The 19,468-nt window shown below is 36.1% G+C and overlaps 3 protein-coding genes across 13 annotated transcripts; 1 reads left to right on the forward strand and 2 right to left on the reverse strand.

Moving 5' to 3' along the window:
• The first annotated feature begins 1,531 nt into the window (after positions 1-1,531).
• On the forward strand, positions 1,532-8,933 carry LOC140886406 (inositol-tetrakisphosphate 1-kinase 4-like). Of its 4 annotated transcripts, none has more exons than XM_073292974.1 (10): positions 1,532-2,179; positions 3,749-3,830; positions 4,883-4,915; positions 6,134-6,254; positions 6,458-6,550; positions 6,977-7,093; positions 7,182-7,358; positions 7,746-7,801; positions 7,929-8,013; positions 8,513-8,933. In XM_073292974.1, the coding sequence occupies exons 1-10, from the start codon at positions 1,965-1,967 to the stop codon at positions 8,605-8,607; spliced, it is 1,074 nt and encodes a 357-aa protein (XP_073149075.1). In that variant the 5' UTR covers positions 1,532-1,964; the 3' UTR covers positions 8,608-8,933. The 4 variants fall into 4 exon arrangements, with proteins under 4 accessions (XP_073149075.1, XP_073149076.1, XP_073149073.1 ...); XM_073292972.1 differs by having other exon boundaries at positions 1,534-2,179; positions 6,974-7,093; XM_073292976.1 differs by lacking the exon at positions 1,532-2,179 and adding an exon at positions 2,206-2,872 and having other exon boundaries at positions 6,974-7,093.
• Positions 8,934-9,258: 325 nt separating this feature from the next.
• Positions 9,259-10,243, reverse strand: LOC140888568 (agamous-like MADS-box protein AGL14). Its single transcript, XM_073296258.1, has one exon. The coding sequence runs from the start codon at positions 10,241-10,243 to the stop codon at positions 9,287-9,289; it is 957 nt and encodes a 318-aa protein (XP_073152359.1). The 3' UTR covers positions 9,259-9,286.
• Positions 10,244-11,623: 1,380 nt separating this feature from the next.
• Positions 11,624-19,021, reverse strand: LOC140893334 (pre-mRNA-splicing factor ATP-dependent RNA helicase DEAH1-like). 8 transcript variants are annotated; one of them, XR_012153113.1, is made up of 4 exons: positions 15,784-19,020; positions 14,920-15,485; positions 14,192-14,287; positions 11,624-11,878 (listed from the first exon to the last, which is right to left on the reverse strand). XR_012153113.1 is itself a non-coding variant. In XM_073302390.1 (3 exons), the coding sequence occupies exons 1-2, from the start codon at positions 18,878-18,880 to the stop codon at positions 15,785-15,787; spliced, it is 3,021 nt and encodes a 1,006-aa protein (XP_073158491.1). In that variant the 5' UTR covers positions 18,881-19,021; the 3' UTR covers positions 14,469-15,485; position 15,784. The 8 variants fall into 8 exon arrangements, 2 of the variants coding, with proteins under 2 accessions (XP_073158491.1, XP_073158490.1); XR_012153109.1 differs by having other exon boundaries at positions 14,473-15,485; XR_012153110.1 differs by having other exon boundaries at positions 11,624-12,096; positions 14,473-15,485.
• Positions 19,022-19,468: the final 447 nt, after the last annotated feature.

The following is a 19,468-nucleotide window of genomic DNA, read 5'->3' on the forward strand; positions in this document are numbered from 1 at the left end:
TGCTTCATTGAGGAAAGAATTTATTTGTTTTTTATATTGGATTCGATTTTATATTCATGATTCATCCATATGCCCATGAATATATACCTCCAAAAGGAAAAAATAACAATGTTCGATATATTTAAATCTTGCAGTTACGTGCTTTTGGGGGAAAAGAACAGACATTTCATTTTATTCTAAAAATAAAATAAAAAAATTTATCGATAAAGTTTTATTTTATATTTAATTCCCAAGGACAATTAGCCGATTGGTTTTGGTGAATGTTTTTGGGAAAATAAATATGGGGAGTGAATATGCATGTATATGATCTATTTTTCTGAGGGGAGAAATTTTTATTTGGCGAACAGAAAAACAACTACTAAACGAAGTACTAAAAAATTAAATTAACTTGGAAGAATGAAGGATCAAATATCAATCAAAGTAAATGAGGCGATAGATTTTAGCATGCAATTAATTTCAGGACTTTAAATATATATATATATATATATATATTAAATTTTAATCTAAAAAACAGGTCATCTCATAACTCGTAAAAAAAAACCATCGTTTGATGAGGAGTGACGGTCCGTCATTTCAACGGGAACATGTCTATTTGGTTGAGTCGGGTAGGTCAATCCACCAATTATTAGTTAAATTTGGCAGGTTGGAGCATACCGACTCATTTTATTGACTTTAGATGAGAACAACGGTCATGTTCTATGTAAACGAGCATTTCAAATACAAACAATATGTCAAATGCAAAACATTTTTAAATAAAAAATTAGCAATTTCTACATGTAATAGATACAAATAATTTTTGTAGGTAGTATTGTTTGTATTGTCATAAAGACAACATTAAATCTCAAAATCGATGATATTCAATTAATGTTAAAAATATTCAATTAATGTTAAAAATTGAATATATGTATATTTTTATTTTTTTAAATTGAATAGAAGATTGTATGAATGATTTATTTAAACATATGAGTGTCCAAGCATATTTTGAAAGTTAAAATTTATTTTTAAACTTTTGCTGCGCCTTGGGCACGTTTGAGATTCGAGATCCAACAGTGGTATCAGAGCCAAGTTCTCTATATCGTGCCAAAAACGCAACGAAAGTTTAAATTTAATTTTGACGTTCAAAATTTTCTTGAACACTCGTATGATTTAAATAAATGTACGTAGGATGTTTCAAAAATTTTACCTATCAATCTAAATAGATTGATGGTGGCTCCAACTATTTCGAAACAATTTCGAAATTATCTTTTGTTGTAAATCCCTACGAACAATCAACTGGATTTTTCCTACTTTTTTCAAATCAAGTCCACGACCTATCAAAAGAGCTACACACTATTAACAATATATATTCTTTTTTTTAAATGTGTTGGAACCCATAGTTGCTATCGGTACGTATGAGATAAACTTTCGAACTAATACAATAACATGCAAATTACGCTGGCCACATAAATCGGAGCAGACAAATTTTTTGCAACAAGTCCATATACTCGAACGACTTACCATCTATATTCTTATTGTGATTAACAAGCTTCGATATGCTGTTTTTAGAATATATTTTCTGTCGGGCGCATGGCTATGCATCATATGCCTCCAATTTGGCCCATTGCGCAGATCCCCTCCCCCAATATCGAAAAAAGGATGCCACTTGCGGAGTATATATATATATACTTGCATATCTGCGAAGCACTCGATCGTATATATAATATATATTCCGTTGTATGAATACATATATGATGTATTATGCTCAAAAACAAACACAAATAGTTGGGAAAACGATCAAGATTACAGCTTTCCGTTCAACAAATTGTTAACGGTCATTCGCATAGAAATTTTGGTGTATCTGACAATCCAAGAAAGAAGGCCAAGGATTTGCGACAGTTTTCCAAGATTTCGTGACGAAATCGAGTGGGAATCTGGGGATTGAATCCGGGAATTAGGGTTTTTAATCTGGTGAAGCATTAGTGGGTATGCAGTTGGACGGAGAGATTTCAGATTCATGCATCCGTGATGAGGAAGAAGAGGAGATTGGCGAAACACACGTGAATTCAGCCGGGCCCGACATTTCCTATTCCCCGCCTACTTCTCCATCATTATCGCCCTCGCCGAGCGTTGTGGTCGGCTGTGCTCTTACTTCGAAGAAGAAGAAGAGTTTCTTGCAGCCGAAACTTATCCGTTTTTCCCGGTAACCATTTCAAGCTAAATCTAGAGTGCAATTGTGGTTTTCATACCGTAGTTTTTTGTGAAATGCGTGTTTTATGCTCTTTGATGTAATGTTTCAAATTAATTTGCACCTGTAGATGTCCGCCGCGTAAATTATTATTTTGTGTCGCTGAGATGGTTCATGCTCTAATGCATTAAAGATCCCTGCGCCTACAGACTTTGGTGTTTTTGTTTCTGGGAATTACACTCATTCTCATTCGAGTTTAATTATTTTCTCATTCCATTCTATTGTACACGGATGCATAGGGATGACAAATTTTTTTAACTTTTTTTTTTTTCATGATTTAGCGTTCTACGATACTTGATCAAGTCGAAGTTTTTTTATTTTTCTGAAAAAATTAAAAAGAATTAAATCAAGTACGATTCTTGGTCAATATTTGTTTGACTTGTGCATTTACCTCAATGGTATTTGGAGGAAGTTGAAACTTATTATTGGGTATATTCCATAATATATTCTCTTTAGGCTACAGCCTGTATTATTGCATGATATATTCCACAATATATGCCTTAACCCGCAGTCTTTAGTATTTTATGACTACATGGTGATCTTGCCGATGTCAATCCTGTTACTTTCCTTGTGCAAGTGGAATGCTTGTCCCTACCAACTTTGTTGCCATTGATGAGTATTTTCTTTGGAAAAAATTTTATTTTCTTCGTAAGTCGTTACGTAAGATCTTCTGAATTCAATGTTTCAGAGGAGTAAAAATTTCATGTTTCTTGTTTTTCTGCTTTACATCCACTTTCTTGTTTCTTCGGAGTAGCCCGGAAGGGAATCATTATTACTATTATTTTGAGACGGGAAGGGAAGAAGGGCAGAATTTTTTGGATGGTGGTCGTTCATGGCATATGTTGGTCCGTGTGGTTGGAGAGGAATAGAAGATTTTCGAAAACATTGAAGAGTCGATTGACGAGTGCTAGGAAAAGATCAAAATTCGAATTTCTATTTGGATTGGGTCTCATGTAGAGTTTGAGAATGTCTCAATCTCAGATTTATTAAGGCATTGGGCTTTTGTCTATTGTTGAAATGAATAGGGTGATGACAAGATTTTTGTTGATTGCGGATCACTTGTCCGCCTATTGTACTCAATAGTTTTCCCGTAATTAATATAATATTGTTTCTTATATAAAAAAAAGTATTTTTTGTATTTCTCAATCTTCAATTCATGCGACTCTGACTCCACTTTACACATAAATCCTTGGGGAATGCCCATGTGAAGGAAACCATATCATTGGCAGGATATATGATACATTAGGAACGATGTTCTTAGCACTTTGTTTCTCTCCTTGATACCTGGGAATTGCCTTGTTTTGGATTTGTCACTACTTTTAAATCTCTCATACTGGTGAAAGAAACAAAGCTATCTAATTTTGCAACCTTTTGTTATACTAGTCATGTGTTTTTAGCTGTTTTCATCTAAGTTCTATAACTCTATTCTTTTACATTGTCTGTCTGTTTGCAAAATTTATTTTGAGGTTTTTGTGGCCTAAGCTTTCTTTATCGCTTTGTTTGTAAATATAATACTTCATGCAGAAGTAAGGGGATACAATATGTTTCCATCGACTTGAACAGGCCTTTATTGGAGCAAGGACCATTCGACATCATTTTACAAAAGGTAAGAGTTGAACTCTCTGTAAAGTGCTTGTAGATGTTTTGTAATCCCATTATGATTACAAGGGATCTGCAGCGTATTTTGATTGCTGTAACAAACAACGGCAGATCTTCCACTGCCAATCCCGTGGATTAAGTCTTATCAATGCACTTGTAATCTCTATGAATCAAAACAGTTAGTTTGTTTGTGCGGTTGTGCCAAAAAGGTGATATGCAGAGTTAGAAGTTAAAAAATGAATGATGGTTAAAAGCTGCTTGACCCATTAAACAAACATATGGTTTCAAATGTCCATTGTTGTACTAATCTTAGTCAACAAAAATCAAAATCTCTCAATACGAATTTATAGTTTCATATCTTATCACCAAGAGTTCTTTTCTTTTCATCTGTTTACCTCCTCGACTATCTAGCTCAGCGAACTCCGAAGACTCAGATTGTTGATTTGACATCTCTTCTTATTCACGCACTGCTTGCCACAGGCATCACCCTACCTGCGCTGGTTTTTAGCAATATTACCAAAATGTACGGGAGTTTACAGCTATTATCTGAGTCCAACTCCATGTTATTTGGCAGCTCACTGTTTACAATAGGAGAGCACAAAATCTCAATTTTGTCAAACTTTCAGCCGTCACAACTCTATTCGTTTCCTTTTCCTTACCATATAAGAATTAGATTCTGATTTTCCTCTGGAAGATGAAAATACAACTGTGTGATGACTGGAAATTGTAAGTTTTTTTATCTGCCTAATAAAATCTTGACCCTAAAATCCAACGGGAACACTATCTATGTGTATGAATTGGAGAATAAGTCACCATCTGTTAATTGGTTAAAACCTCTATTTGAATTTTATCATGATAAGACCGACAAGGAAGTAAAAATGTTTATTATCATATTAATTGTCAATTCATCATGCCTTCAGCAGGAATTCCTGTCAGACTGCCAGTAAAAGGTCTAGCTAATGAAAATCATGTTGTTTTCAGCCTCATTATTTTCCTGTTGCCGTTTCTAAAAGTTTCAAGTTTAACATTTTCTTGATTGATTTTTCCCTTCTCTTTTAGTTAGCTGGAAAAGAGTGGTCTCAGTCTATTAAGGTTCGTGCTCTCAATCTTCATAGTGCTTTTACAAAAATTGTACGAAATGACAATTAATTCTTTCCGACGATGCTGTGGGATTTTGTTTCCAATATTTCTAATGCATGTCAAAATCTAGGTGTTCTCTTGCTAGATATGCAAGGGTTTGTGGTCTGAAGGTGGTAGGTTTGAAAGCTGTGATATGGGGCCTAAAACTCATTTGTGTCTAACATGAGTGGCAGTCTTTTTCCTCTCTTTATTATGGTTCACAAATCATAATCAGATAGTTGTGATTTGTGAATAGTTCCCTGATAATCATATAAGTGAGAATTTTAATTTGTGAGATCTTTATAACCTGTCCTTCTGTTGCTAGTAACCATGCCAAAAGTCTGATGTATTTTTGTTGTTTCTGTAGGTTCTTGCTTTGTTATAGTTGCTTGGTTGATGGGTCAATTTTGTTCAGCATTTGCATTGATAAATTATTTTTGTTGAGTTTTTTTATGGACTACTCTATTATAGATTGTCGAGTGTGTTTTTAGCTAGCCACAACTTGATATATTTGGTCTATTATTTATTAAGTAGTAATGCAGCTACTTCCTTAGTTGTAAATTTGTTTTTACAGTTGGATTAATATAATAATTTTGACTTCTTGAAAGGTGATTTCTGTAAAAATTAGAGTTCTAAAACTTGTTATTTTAGAGAATTAATGGAATGGAAAGAATTCACATATAATGCTACTATTCAGTAATTCACCGTTGTGGATGTGGGTTCCATAAATAAAATTATCATGGAAGGTAAGAAAATATTTTTCAATGTGTTAAAACGTAAAACAACTAAAGGAGTCTGTTGTGTGTGTTGGCTGAATTACTAGAATTCCCAACCATCTTTATGCTTAGAGTTTCAAGGAGTCGTCATTTTCCATCTCTAATATTAACGTGCTTTGAGGTAAGACTCCATGAATGGATTCTGCTAGGATATTTTTCTCCATGTTTGTTGAAATCGTCTTTGTGGTAACTGATTGACCAGAAATTTACGAGTAGAATGCAAATTTTTCTATTGGTTTAAAAGTGCGAAACACCCCTGAATACTAAATTAGCAATGCTGGATTCTTGCATGAGAAACATTGTGCCAAGTTCCAATGTTGAATGCTATCTCATCCCAGTGACTAAAAGTGATTTTTATCCTACTGAGACAGCCTCCTTTCAATGGCACTGATGTTTAGTTTTATTTTTAATAAAGGATTATCAGACGGAATATCCTGAGGTTATTATTCTGGATCCTCCTCAAGCCATAAAAAATGTTCACAACCGCCAATCAATGCTTGAAGAGGTCGCTGAACTGAAATTGCCTGATTGCTATGGTACTTTCATTTCTTTGGGGCTGTGTGACATATATTTCTCATCATGTTGGCAGTCCCACACCCAAAAAAAAAAGGGAAAAACTTTAAAAATGTTGCCTTTGTTCTTATCATGTGTGCTGTTAGTGTTGGTATTTTCTCTGAGATGACTTTTGATGTAATTTATTACCTTGTCACTTGCTACTTTTTCCTGTGAACTGCAATAGGAAAAGTTTGCATTCCAAAGCAATTGGTTGTTATAAAAGATACAGCTGCAATACCAGATGAAGTTACTAAAGCTGGATTAAGATTACCTCTAGGTATGTTAGCATTCTTCCGTTCTACCAGATGAAGTTCTTACCCAGTTCCCTCTAATTCTGGAAGGGGGTTTGCTTATGATTAGTAAAAGGACCTTGTATTGATTATAAAATGGATACTTGTATGGAAGCGGGTTTGGTTATGATTAGTAAAAGGACCTTGTATTGATTATACAAAATGGATACTTGTAGTGGCTGTGTATTACTGGCAGAGGCATTCTGTTTTGAAATTAGATTTTTCAATTAAAGTGGTTAAAGATTTCTTCCCATAGAATGTGATGGTGGCCTAGTTTGAAATACTACAGTCCGATAATATGCAGTCCAATAGATTAGATTTTTCTTATAGTGTCACTTCATAAGTAAATTTTGTATTCTCAACCGAAATTTTATTTTTTGACGTAAACTTTTCAAACACTATTTTTTCAGTAGTGAAACCTCTGTTTGTGGATGGAAGCGCTAAGTCGCATGAATTATTCCTTGCATATGATCAGTTGTCCCCCTCAGAACTGGAGCCTCCCATGGTTTTACAAGAGTTCATTAATCATGGTATGTGTGTTCCTTACTCCTTAGTTCGTCGCCATTATTTTCTGGTGTTGTCTGTGTGATTTATGAGCGTTTAATTGCTAAATGATAGGTGGCGTTCTCTTCAAAGTTTATGTCGTTGGCGAATCCGTAAAAGTTGTCCGGCGTTTCTCTCTGCCTGATATAACCAAATGCGACTTACCTAAAATTTCTGGTGTTTTCCGTTTCCCAAGAGTTTCCTGCGCTGCAGCTAGTGCAGATGAGGCTGATCTGGATCCTGCTGTTGCTGGTGAGTTTGAGTTCCCTTGCAGCAGTGATATATACCCTGGTGCAAATAGGACTTCTTTGGTACTTCAAAATATCTTAAGCCAGGTGGTATGTGCGTTGGGTGCTCAGTCACCAACCAAAGAAGTGAGGATACATTGGTTCACCGGGAAAATTTTACCATCACTATTTGAAATGATTTAAACACGATATGGACCATTCAAGTATGGATGCTCAAAAACTTCCATCTTTGGCCTTCTTTTAGATCATTCTTATCTTTTTTTAAATTCACTCCTTTTGTCAACAGAGTTGTACGAACCATAAGATCAATGTCAGCTACTGTTTTGCTCTCTTATTCATGTTGATTCAAAACGTGAAGTTTTATTTCATAGTAATTCATTGATTGATGTAGAACTTCCTCCGAGACCTTTGCTTGAGGGACTTGCAAGAGAACTTCGTAATCGACTGGTGAATATCTTTCCAAGAAAATTTTAATTTTGTGCCAATTTATATGGCGTGCTCTGCTACTTTTGATGCTACGAAATACAAAGTGTCATTATCATTTATGTGTGATCCGTGTCATGTTGATGTTTAGGGCCTCCGGCTTTTTAATGTTGATATGATTCGGCAAAAGGGGACCAAAGATCTATATTACGTCATTGACATCAACTACTTCCCTGGTAAGTAATGATATTCGAGTTCATTTGATTTTTAAGTGCAAAATCATAAACGGTTATTCCAACCCTTGTAGCATGTTTGCTATATGAAGTGTATCATCTGAACTTGTACGCGATTTTCTTTTGCGAAAAATTACACTCACATCTACATTGGTTTTCCAAATTACATGATAACCAATAACCTGTCACAACAAATGTTTTGATATTCTAATTTTCTTCAGACGTGGGGGTGGTTTTGGTAGTTTATCAAGAGTGAGGGAATGGACACCCGTGTAGTGTACCTTTAATCTTTGAATGTATCTATCCTCTTTGAATGTATCTATCCTCTGATCCCGAGTCTCTAAATTAGATAACTTGAGCAGCCATTTCCTATTCTAGATTATTGACTTTCTTGTTTTAGGACTCTTACCGATTCAAGTACAAAACTGTTTCTTTCTCTACTCCTTTTTTGGATCATGAAAGTATGAACACGTGGATTGCTAACTTCTTCACATGTTAGCAGGATATGGGAAAATGCCGGAGTATGAACATATATTTACTGATTTTGTTCTTGGTCTGGTGCAAAACAAACACAAACAGAGAACTCCTGCAGCGTAGCATCGTGTTGCATGTAAATCTTTGTACATCCTTTTTGTTAGCAAGTTTTACTTGAGACTTTTGCTTACACCGGGTGTGCAAGTATAATGTGACGACGAGGTTAAATCTGAGGTACTCGTTACGCAACGCCCTGTATAGGCAATAATTTTCTAGTTTACGCTAACTGGACTTTAGCTAGTCATGAAATCAGTCCTCTGTAGTCATTGCTTGAATGAAGCGCGGTCAGGAATCTTCCAGTTTCTGATTTTTTGTTGTTTTCCTCTCTAGTTTTTCGTGTATTAGCACATCTTTTGGTTAAATGGTTGATGTTGCAGCAAGTTTCAGCACTTTTAACATCTTCTGTTTTGTAGCATATTTTTGCTTTGGCTTCAAAAGAATCTCTATGTAGCGTATAATACTATTACTTATAAATAAGATAAATAAATAAATTAGTCTCCACAATATTTTATTCCTGAGGTTTTGAGCCGTTCGAACGCACAAAGAATTCAAGAAATATTGCATGAAGCTTGTCACTGCGATCCTTTGTCGCTTCTTACGTATAAATTATAGTGATTTAGCCATTGAAATTATCGAAACAAACATAAATTTTTTCACATTTTCTTGGTTGAATGCATTATTAAAACACTTGAACATTCAAATTTTGAGCTTTTGCATGAAAACATAATATTACTCAATTCATCTAATTAGTCGGCCAACTACCGTACCCATTGTTAAGTTCACCGAGCCCCGAACCTCTACTCTCAATAACGCTAGCAGTGCCATATGGAAGGATCGAATTAGCAGCAGAGGAACTTGGTCCACTCGATATAGCCATAGGGTCTAGTATATCTCTAAAATTGTCGTGCGCGTTGGGACCTCGAGTCCTCGAGCTTGTACCAGTACCACCGGCTATCTGCATAGAATCACTGATCCCGATGAGCGGGTTGAGATAAGGGGAAACATGACCAAGTCCACTTGACCATGAATTGACAGCAAACGACGTTCCACCATGAATACTTGATCCAACCATAACAGGATCATAACCATTGAGATTTTCGTTTTTCTGCATCAAGGAATCGTAGCAATCAAGCGGGTGCTGGGAACTCGAAACTGTGTAGATTCCCTTGTGCGCCATGCCTTCAAAATTTTTCTTGAGTTCCAATATGGCTTCTTTCGAGGCCGAAAGTCGGGCGTAATCGAGCCCATCGAGGGAAGGAGGAAACCTGCGCCACATGTGGCCTGTTTTGGTGATCTTGTCAAGCTCTTCCCGACGCTTTTTCTCTGCTGTCAGCATGCTTTCCACTTGAACCAGCTCCAAGTTAAGTCCACGAATAGCCGAGCTGCGGTGAGACCCGACGATAAGCTCGTGGTCTGCAGCAATGTTGTTGTTCCGTCTAGGAGATGTCCCATTGAGAAACTTGCTGATGATTTGTTCTGCATCAGGGTGGCCGAAAGAATAAACCTTGTTGGCGGGTGAGAAGATGATTATGGCGACTTCCACGCCGCATAGGACGCAGAGTTCACTGGCTTTCTTCAACAGGCCAACGCGACGTTTCGAGAAAGTGACCTGTAAACTACTCTGGTTCTCCATCTTCGCCATTGTCACCTTCCTACGGCCTTTGCTTTTTCTTGATGATGCTCGGCCTGATGAACTCATCATGAGTATATGGTTGTTTGTGAGAATTGAGGAAAAACGATGTATGAAGTTGGGTTTTTTGTCTTTAAAAGAAAAGGGTTTTTATAGGAAGTGTGTATTTATGTTTCAAGGATCTTGTGTCCTTTCTTGGCATTGGTACGTTGGTGCAATTGATTCAATGGATTGAGTCCAATAACATTTGAAACATAGATATTTAAGTTTTCTTCACAATAAAATCTTCATATTACATTAATAGTTAAGTGTCTTATTCCTAGAACAAGAATCTACATTAGTAAATGATATGATGCATTAATTAATTCATCCACATAAATGAAACAACCGACTGGCAATCCCAAATTTTGAATTTGTGACATCCAAGACGTGTGTATACGTGCACAAATTCAAAATGTGAAAGCAAATAAGCAAAGAAAATTAATAAAGGAGTACGATTATATAAATAGTATGATTCTCCCTTTGATTTCTATTCATATTCATACAAGAATCATAAGTATAAGTATCTCCCAGAGTAGAAATAATGTAGCATTATATTTTATTGGTTTGATTGTACAACGAAATCGAGATTTTAAATGATGCATTTCATTTAATTAGTCTCGCAAATGACAATTTATTTATCTCAATCCAACATTATGATAAACTATGTTGAAATATATTATCATAATATAAAAATAATGACGTGAGAATATCGAGTTGCATACATGTCTAGTATTTCAAAACTAAAACGAAAGAAGCACGTGTGGTCAACAGGAATAGGTCATAACTTATTCCGACAATAATACCAAATTATTTAAAAGATCTAATTTGTTTTCTTTTGATACCGGAGGTACATGTTTCAAGTTGAGTTTTTTTGGAGGTAAATGTTCCCTCTTTAAGCAGGCATTCATTTGGATTTGCTATTGGGATTTAGAAATCATCAATGTAAGTTGGATTTAAGAACATTTTATGTTATTTAGTACTCTCTGTGTTCGATTTATATAGGTTTTTACGCATATTAAGAAAAATCATTGAAAAAACAAATTATATACAAACTTACTATTTTATCCATACGTTGTTCATTCAAATAATAGTTATACATTTTTCTAGAGGTAGTTAATAAGAATAAATTAGTAAAACAGTAGAATATATTGCTAAATATAGTACATGTTTGTGTCCTATGTAATTGAAACAGAGGTAATATTGTTAAAACTAAAAAAGGATCAAGTTAAAAACCAAAAAAAAAAAAAAAACTTAAAAGGATCTCATTTGTTGGTTTTTTTTCCCCAATTTTTGTATTGTAATTATCTCCGTGGAACCTAATTACTAATTCAAATATAAACAGATCACTCAGATATAAGCTTCAAACTGAAGTATAAAAACAGTACAAAAAACAATTCTTGTTTTCATCTTGCAATAAAATAAAATGTGTTTGTAGCTCCTTCAACAAAGTTCCATACATTGACTCAGAACATTTTTTAAAAAAAAATTCTTCTAAAAAAAACATTTAAAAAATTTTAGGCAGTACAAACAATTTTTGGTTTTTGTGCATCAGCAGATGAGCTATACTCAGCTCGATCTTTCTTTTCCTGTCATTTACATTCCACAACATATCGATGCAACGTTGTTCCACACTAAGAACCGGCCTATGATCTGCAAATCCATCTACAAATGCAAACATAGAACAACAATCAGTAGCAAAAGGGATAGGGCTTGAAGAAGAAATATGATAAAAGAGGAACTGCAACATATGATCGACTGATGTGTACTTGGATTCGACATATAGATACCATCTATACCATGGAATGGAATGGAATTGCATCTATACGTCAGAATCATGCTGTCCTTTTTAATAAGTTTGATTTGATTAAATGATACTACCCCTGGAAAAGGAAATTCACGAACAAAAAGATGAGGCGGATTGGAAGCCAAGAATCAGGAGGCAAACAAATCACTGTCAATTATTTTCCAGCATCACAAGAGAACATACATGCAACTTAAATTCCACATCGCGGCAAGCAAAACAGATAACTTCAATTCCATGTCTGTGCAACCAGAAACAAATCATCTTGATGAAGGCAGCACAAACAACAAAACGGTAAAGAGAAGTATGGATAGTAGCTATCTTCTTCAAAAACACAAGAAACATATCAGTCACAATCACTTTTAACAAAACAAAGGACCACATTCGTGATTGATTTTAAATCCTTGATTTCTTCGCCAGAAAACAGCACACACACACATTCAAAGAAGGGGAAAAAATGTACTCTTTAATCCTCAAGTACATTTCTGAAAAACAACATACAAAATTCAATCAAAGAACACAAAATTTTCTTCAAGCCACCAGAGAGACCAAAACACTGTCAAGCAAAGAAAAGTATGGTTTGCTACTGTTAACTAGAATAGTGTAGAGGAAAAAGTGTTCTCATATTCATCAGAGAAAAGGAAGATATGTCTGTATGATAAGTGCAATTTATGCACTTAATCGTTATATGCTTGGTTTTTGTTATGAATTGAGTGGTATTCCGCGTGTTTCGCTGTTGTATGTGAAATGCAGGAAGTGGACAAGATATATGAATTGCATGAAAAGAGAGGAGTTGAGGATACAAAAGAGGTTGAAGAAGAATTAATACATGATTTTGGGAGCACAAAGAAAGAGCCTAAACACCAAAAGAGGTGCCTAAGCGCCAGAAAAATGAAAATGACTCAAAGCAGTGGCGCCTAGGCGTCTATTATCTATATAACATTTTGGGGCGTGGGCGCCACCTTCAAGCGCTGATGCCTGCGAGAAAAGAAGAGCCAAGGCTCTGATTTCGGAGCCTAGGCGCTGATCCTGCGTGGAAACATGAGGAAAAAGAGTTTTCGCAATTCAAAAGACCGGACTAGTTGGGTTTTACTTGTCGGGCTTCGAGACTAATAAAAAAAGACTCTAACCCACATGAGAAGAACGTATAACACACGCACACAATAGAGCAGAACGGCACGAGATTCTTTAAGAGAGAGAGAACGACACAAGCAAGGATTTGAAGAAAGATCGATGGCGAAAACGAAGAACGCTGAATCTGGGGACAGAGACGCGGATTTGGTTTCGCTATTCATTCTCTTTTCTCTCCTATTATTGAAATTTGATGTATAGATTCATAAACATGCCTTGTTTTTGTTTCTTTTGCATTATGAACTAAATTTTTTATTATAGATGAATGACATAGCTTAGTTGAGACAATTTCTATGACTTTTTGATTTATGTAATTGAATTCCTCAAGTTTACTTGTGTTTTCTATGTTTGATTGTCTTTCAATTTACTGGACATAAATTGAATGCTAAATTTATTTGGAATCTGACACTCGAAAGATGAGATTTTGAATAAGATCATAGAAAAACACACTGTTGAATGTTTATATAGTTCGTGAGACATATAACGTCAGTAGAGCTTAAGTAAGAACATCATTTTCACAATATCATTAAGTCTAGATTTTTAATAGGGATATTAGAATCAAAACTTATTTGATACATTCTATTTGTTACTTCGGAAAGAGAAATATAAATAAGTGTTCATGACTATTAAATAAGTGGAATTCATGAACATAAATTCGATAGAAGTAGTTAACGTTGAAACTAAGTGAAATCAAACCCCTAGATAATTTTCTCATTGATATCTCTCAATTGTGTGTGTTTGTTTGCTAGTTATTTCAGTTAATTTATTTAAGTTTGAACAAATCTAATTTTCTGAATTTTCTAAATAAAGTTTGGTCTATTTTAATTACAAGCATTAATATAATTTTGAATACGTACTCCTCGTGAGAACGATATTTTACTTATCATATATTAAAACTTGACATCGTGCAAATACGCAACACTGTACAAGGGCAAGCTAGCTTATATACAAAAATACAAAATAAAATAAGCTAAGGAATAAAAACATGTTTCTGTGAATGACACTTCTATTACTAATTAGCATACTAACTAACTAATACCTACCTTGAGGAAAATCATTTTGACACCAGGAACCAGGCATGACGGATCCAGAAGCAACATGCAATACCCCCTTGTCCATAATTACCAGGCATCATCAAACTGACAGCAAACAAACAATAAGATTTGAAAAAACACATAATAAAAAACATGAAATGGATCTTTGTTTGAACCCAAGAACACAGAAGGTTTCGACCCCTCATAATATGTAAGGTGGGAACAAAAAACATGAAGGAGTAGAAAAGCATAAAAACCCAGGGAAATCGGAATCAGCAAAATTCACTAACCGGAACGAATACAATTTTCAATTCCTCACAAACAAATGCATCCACACATCCACAATTAATGTAACGTTCATGAGAATCCACAACCATAAATGCCAACATGTGCACATGCAAGCATTCCACCATACATGGTTTTGCTTTGAATCCAATCCAACATACTAACCACCTACAATCACATTATTGTCCTACACAGAAGCATAAGATTTCAAAAACAACCCCATGGTTTTTGCAATCATTGGATAGTTTAGAAAATACACAATTCACACTTTTATATAGAAAATATAGAATATATGTACGCAGCCCAGCCTTTGTAATGAGCCAAATCAAGATATTAAAGCTATGGAGCCATACTGAAATCAGCAGCACAAATTGTTTCTCCATTAAAAGACCCCTGATCACGCGAAAAAGATCTTATTGTGATTGGTAACAACAAATGCACAATCTTATTACCAATTCTTTACATTTGACTTCATCTCCAGATCAAAGTACTGACATTCATAACACATTCAACACCTTATTTTTCAGGTGTTCATTCAAAGCCTCCAATCCATCAAGCAGAGCTTGCTCTGAAACATCTGTGGGATTCTTGCTTTTCTAAAACTACAAAAGAGGGAACTTCTTCGAACCCTATAATAAGTTTAAAAGTCAAATCATTATAAGAAAATATATGCACAGAAAAATTCCAATGGTTCCTAGTGGCATGAAGCACACTAATATGCCTGGGTGCAAAGCAAGACAACGCACAAATATACAGTATTCTAGACTCTAAATGTATGGAAATTATGTCAGATAACATCCAGTGTGTACTTTAAAAACAAAATAACAATAAAGCATGCAATCAGCCATCAACAATATGAATAACTTATCTTTTTAAAGACGGATTCACAATCCCAGCAATTAAGGCGTGATCTTCGGCTTCTCGAGTCTATGAGGTGAGCCTTCACAGCCTAAAACACATGCTTTATTAGTTATTACATGGTGGTGATGCTTCGCCTTGAGCCTGAAGGTATTAAACACTAATACCACAAAAAAAACACTAAAGGGATTAAACCAACGTACAAGAATATAAATAATCAAATGAACTTCAGACTTATAAACAGGTAGCCGAGTTTAAAAGAATAAGATAAAACTAAAGTTGCATAATGTAATATTGTAATACATATTATAAAATAATAATAGTAATAAACCTGACATGAAGAACAGAAATCAACGTGATTACTTTCAGAGTGTAAATATTTCAATGAAACAAAACAGAAAAAGCAAGTATCTACTGCAAACCATAAAATATAGAAAACAACAAATAAAGTTTCTCACATCAACGCTTTCTAGATGCTAGACCCTTTCCACGAGCCATTTCCTTTGACCCCACATCCTTCAACTGATAATAATGCGGAGCTATTTCTACCAGCCATTCTGGTTTTAGCTCGGTAATCTGTCGCATATACTCCTTGGTTGTCAACACCAGTTCATGGTATATAACCCATCTTGGTTGCACCTGTGCTAAACCTGAGCCTGGGTGAATATAAACAGACTGCGCGTGTTTCACAGTTGTGTAGGATCCATTCTTCTGCAGCCTCGCTGAGTTGGGGAAGAATCCTGAAGTTATTGCTTTCTTAATAGAATCTAAATCGCTGGGATTTGAGGTCAACTCAATTCCAACCCTTTCGAGCAGCCCCTCCAGCTGATCTCGTATATCTCTAGCTCTCTTCATGCTCCTAACCTGAATATAATTTTCATAGCACCATTGAGTTGAATAATTGGTTTCCTTCCATGAGTTGTACACCTTAAGCAAGGCCATATGATCTCCGACATTTCCCACGTGAAAATTCATGCGACATTTGTCCGCATGAACTTGTTTATCCTTGGGACGATAAAAGATGGAATTTCCATTCGATAGCATCGCAGCAATAGAGATTATCTCATCAGAACAATGATATTTATCAGAAGCAACAACCATCTTTGACAGCATAGGATCTAGGGGGAACTCTGCCATCCTTCTACCAACACTCGTCAACTCACCGAGCTTGTTAAGTGCACCTAGCGCAAAAAGCATTTCCACTGCCTGCAGCAAAGCTTCCAATGGAGGAGGGTCCATGAAGTCAAACTCCAGCACATTAATGATGCCAAGGCTCTTTAGACTAAGGACCACGTTCGCTAAATTGGTCCTTTGTATTTCAGGGGTGGTACTATCATCCAAATTGTTGTGGTAGTCGTGAGCAGTATACAACCGAAAGCATTTTCCTGGACCTGTCCTTCCCGATCGACCAGCTCGCTGACTAGCTGATGCTTTTGATATAGGAGTCACCAACAGTGATTCCACTCTAGTCCGGGGGCTATATGACTCCATCTTGCAAAATCCAGGATCAATTACATATTTGATTCCATCTATTGTCAACGACGTTTCGGCAATATTCGTTGCTAGAACAATTTTTCTTGCCCCTTCAGGTGTGGGTTCAAATATCTTAGCTTGCAGTTCCGTTGGCAAGTTAGCATAAATTGGACAAATGACGAGCTCGGCTATTTTTGTCCCCAACTTTCTTGTCCGATGCGTGAGAATCTCTTCAACTGTTTCGATCTCCTCTTGCCCGGTTAAGAAAATCAATATATCACCATCTCCTGCCGGCTGTGTCACATGGATTTGCAGAGCAGTAACCACCGCAGCATCCAAATAATCAACTTCAGGTGCCTTAGTATAGTGTATTTCAACAGGAAATCTCCTTCCAGGTATTCTAAAAATTGAAGCAGAGTCAAAATACTTGCTGAACTTCTCTGCATCCAGAGTAGCACTAGAAATAAGCAACTTGAAGTCAGGGCGAGACCGTGCGATATCTTTAACTAAGCCAAAGAGTACGTCTGTCGAGACTGTCCTTTCGTGGGCTTCATCCACCATCACCACACTGTAACTTGCAAGTTCAGGATCACCAAGAAATTCACGCAACAACATTCCATCCGTCATGTATTTTAAGATTGTGTTTTCAGAAGTACAATCCTCAAAACGGATGGAGTAGCCAACCTCATGCCCAAGCTTTACTCCCATTTCACGAGAAACTCGAGACGCAACATTCATTGCAGCAACACGGCGTGGCTGCGTACATCCAATCTTTCCACACTTGGTGTATCCGGCCTCATGGAGGTATTGGGGAATCTGCGTAGTTTTTCCGGAACCGGTCTCCCCAACAATGATAAGAACCTGGTGATCACGAACAGCTTGGAGCAACTCCTCCCTATAGGGATAAATTGGTAGAGCTTTTCTGTCATTCTGAAGTTTTTCAAAAGCTGATTTTGCATCAGATGCCTCCACCAACTCACGAGAGCCTTCCTCAACAGCCACGCCCTCCATAACTGATTCTTGTACGAACTCTATTTGGTTTTCAAAGACAAAATCAAAATCATTCTGCTTTTCCTCTCTATTCTTAGATCCAAATTTAAGAGTACCTTTTCTAATCTGATGCTCCTCCCACGTTTCTTGCTCAGAAAAGGGGTTCATCTTCTCCTCTGAGGTAGGATCCCTATATCTCTGCATTGCCACGGCAAACCTCTTCTCTTGATTTACACAACCTTCCATGTCATATGCTTCAGGGATTCTATACTCGTTCGTGTAATCAGATTCTTCTGTCCGCTTTCCAACGATCTCATATATCTCTTTCTTATACCTCGACTCACGCTTTTCGGCCTCAGTCAACTTGACTTGGTCGAATAAATACTGTTCATCATCAATATCATCTCTGAGTTCCTCTAATTTCTTCCGCTCTCGTTTCTTTAAGTACTCTTGTCTGGATACTTTTCTCAATGTCCGAATGTCATCAACCTTCGTCGCCTTAGATCTTCGAATAGCCTCTTCTCCCCCTTTCTTCGTTAGCTTCCGATCAGCCAGCTTCCTGGTCCTCGAAGCATCGCGTTCTTTGATACGCTGCTCCAGCTTCTCCCTTTCTCTTTGATCACGCAGCCTTTCATCCTCTGACCCAGAACTATCACCTTCACGACACAAATCCCGCCTTCGGAAAATTCTATCTTGGCTTCCTTTTACGACAACCCCATCATCTGCATCAACACAAAGCTCGCTCCTTTTCCTCAACTTTGTTCTCCGGGTATCTGTATCCTCCTCCTCTACCTCATCTGATTCCAAAATTCTGTAAGTCTGCTGCTTTCGTGCCAGCGTCACACCCTCCTCCTCTCTTTCTTCATACAGATTTGGCCCTGATTCCTTACGCTCAACTCTGGCAAAAATTTCTTCAGCAAACAACGATATCTGAGTCGACGACGACACGCCCAAATCTGTCAGCTGGTTTACAATCTGAGCGGGCGATGAAGCTTTCTTGGACAACATGATCACGTACTGCACAACCGTGGGTTGAGAATAACCCAACAGAGACATCAATTTTCCTGAAACCCAACTCGTAAAATCACCCATTCCACGATCGACGATGACCCACAGGCGGCGGTGAAATCAAATCACGTCGGAGGAAGGTGGGGACGGACGAATTTGGTGTGTTTAAGACTTTCTTCGGGTTCAAGTTCGCAACAAAACACCTTCGAAAAAAAATAAATAAATAAAGTTCGCAACAAAACAAAGAGGGTATGTTTTACGTGCGCATCACTGCAGACAAAATAGTCAAATAGATTTCCTAGTAAATCTTTGATTTTGTTACCCACTTTTGTTAAATATTCATATTAAAAAAATACTATATTATATTATAATTCGTTTTTTATTTAATTAATGGAAAAGTCCAATCCAAGCACAAACCCGGCAATTTCTTATTTATTTATTTATTAATAATACCTTCATTAGTTGGTAAATTTTGACATATATTAATAAAATATTCTTATAAAGTATATTTTAAATACTTTTTAAAAATTATTTTAAAAATAAATATGTGTTTGAACAACTATTTTATAAAAACATGCATTGTAACATTTCAAAATTAATTTTCATTTTTGCATTCATGGTTTCATTCTAAAAATATCTAAAATATATTTTTGCAAAAATATTTTACAAAAA

This window comes from Henckelia pumila, chromosome 3 (assembly GCF_033568475.1).
Source record: "Henckelia pumila isolate YLH828 chromosome 3, ASM3356847v2, whole genome shotgun sequence".
Taxonomy (NCBI): Eukaryota; Viridiplantae; Streptophyta; class Magnoliopsida; order Lamiales; family Gesneriaceae; genus Henckelia; species Henckelia pumila.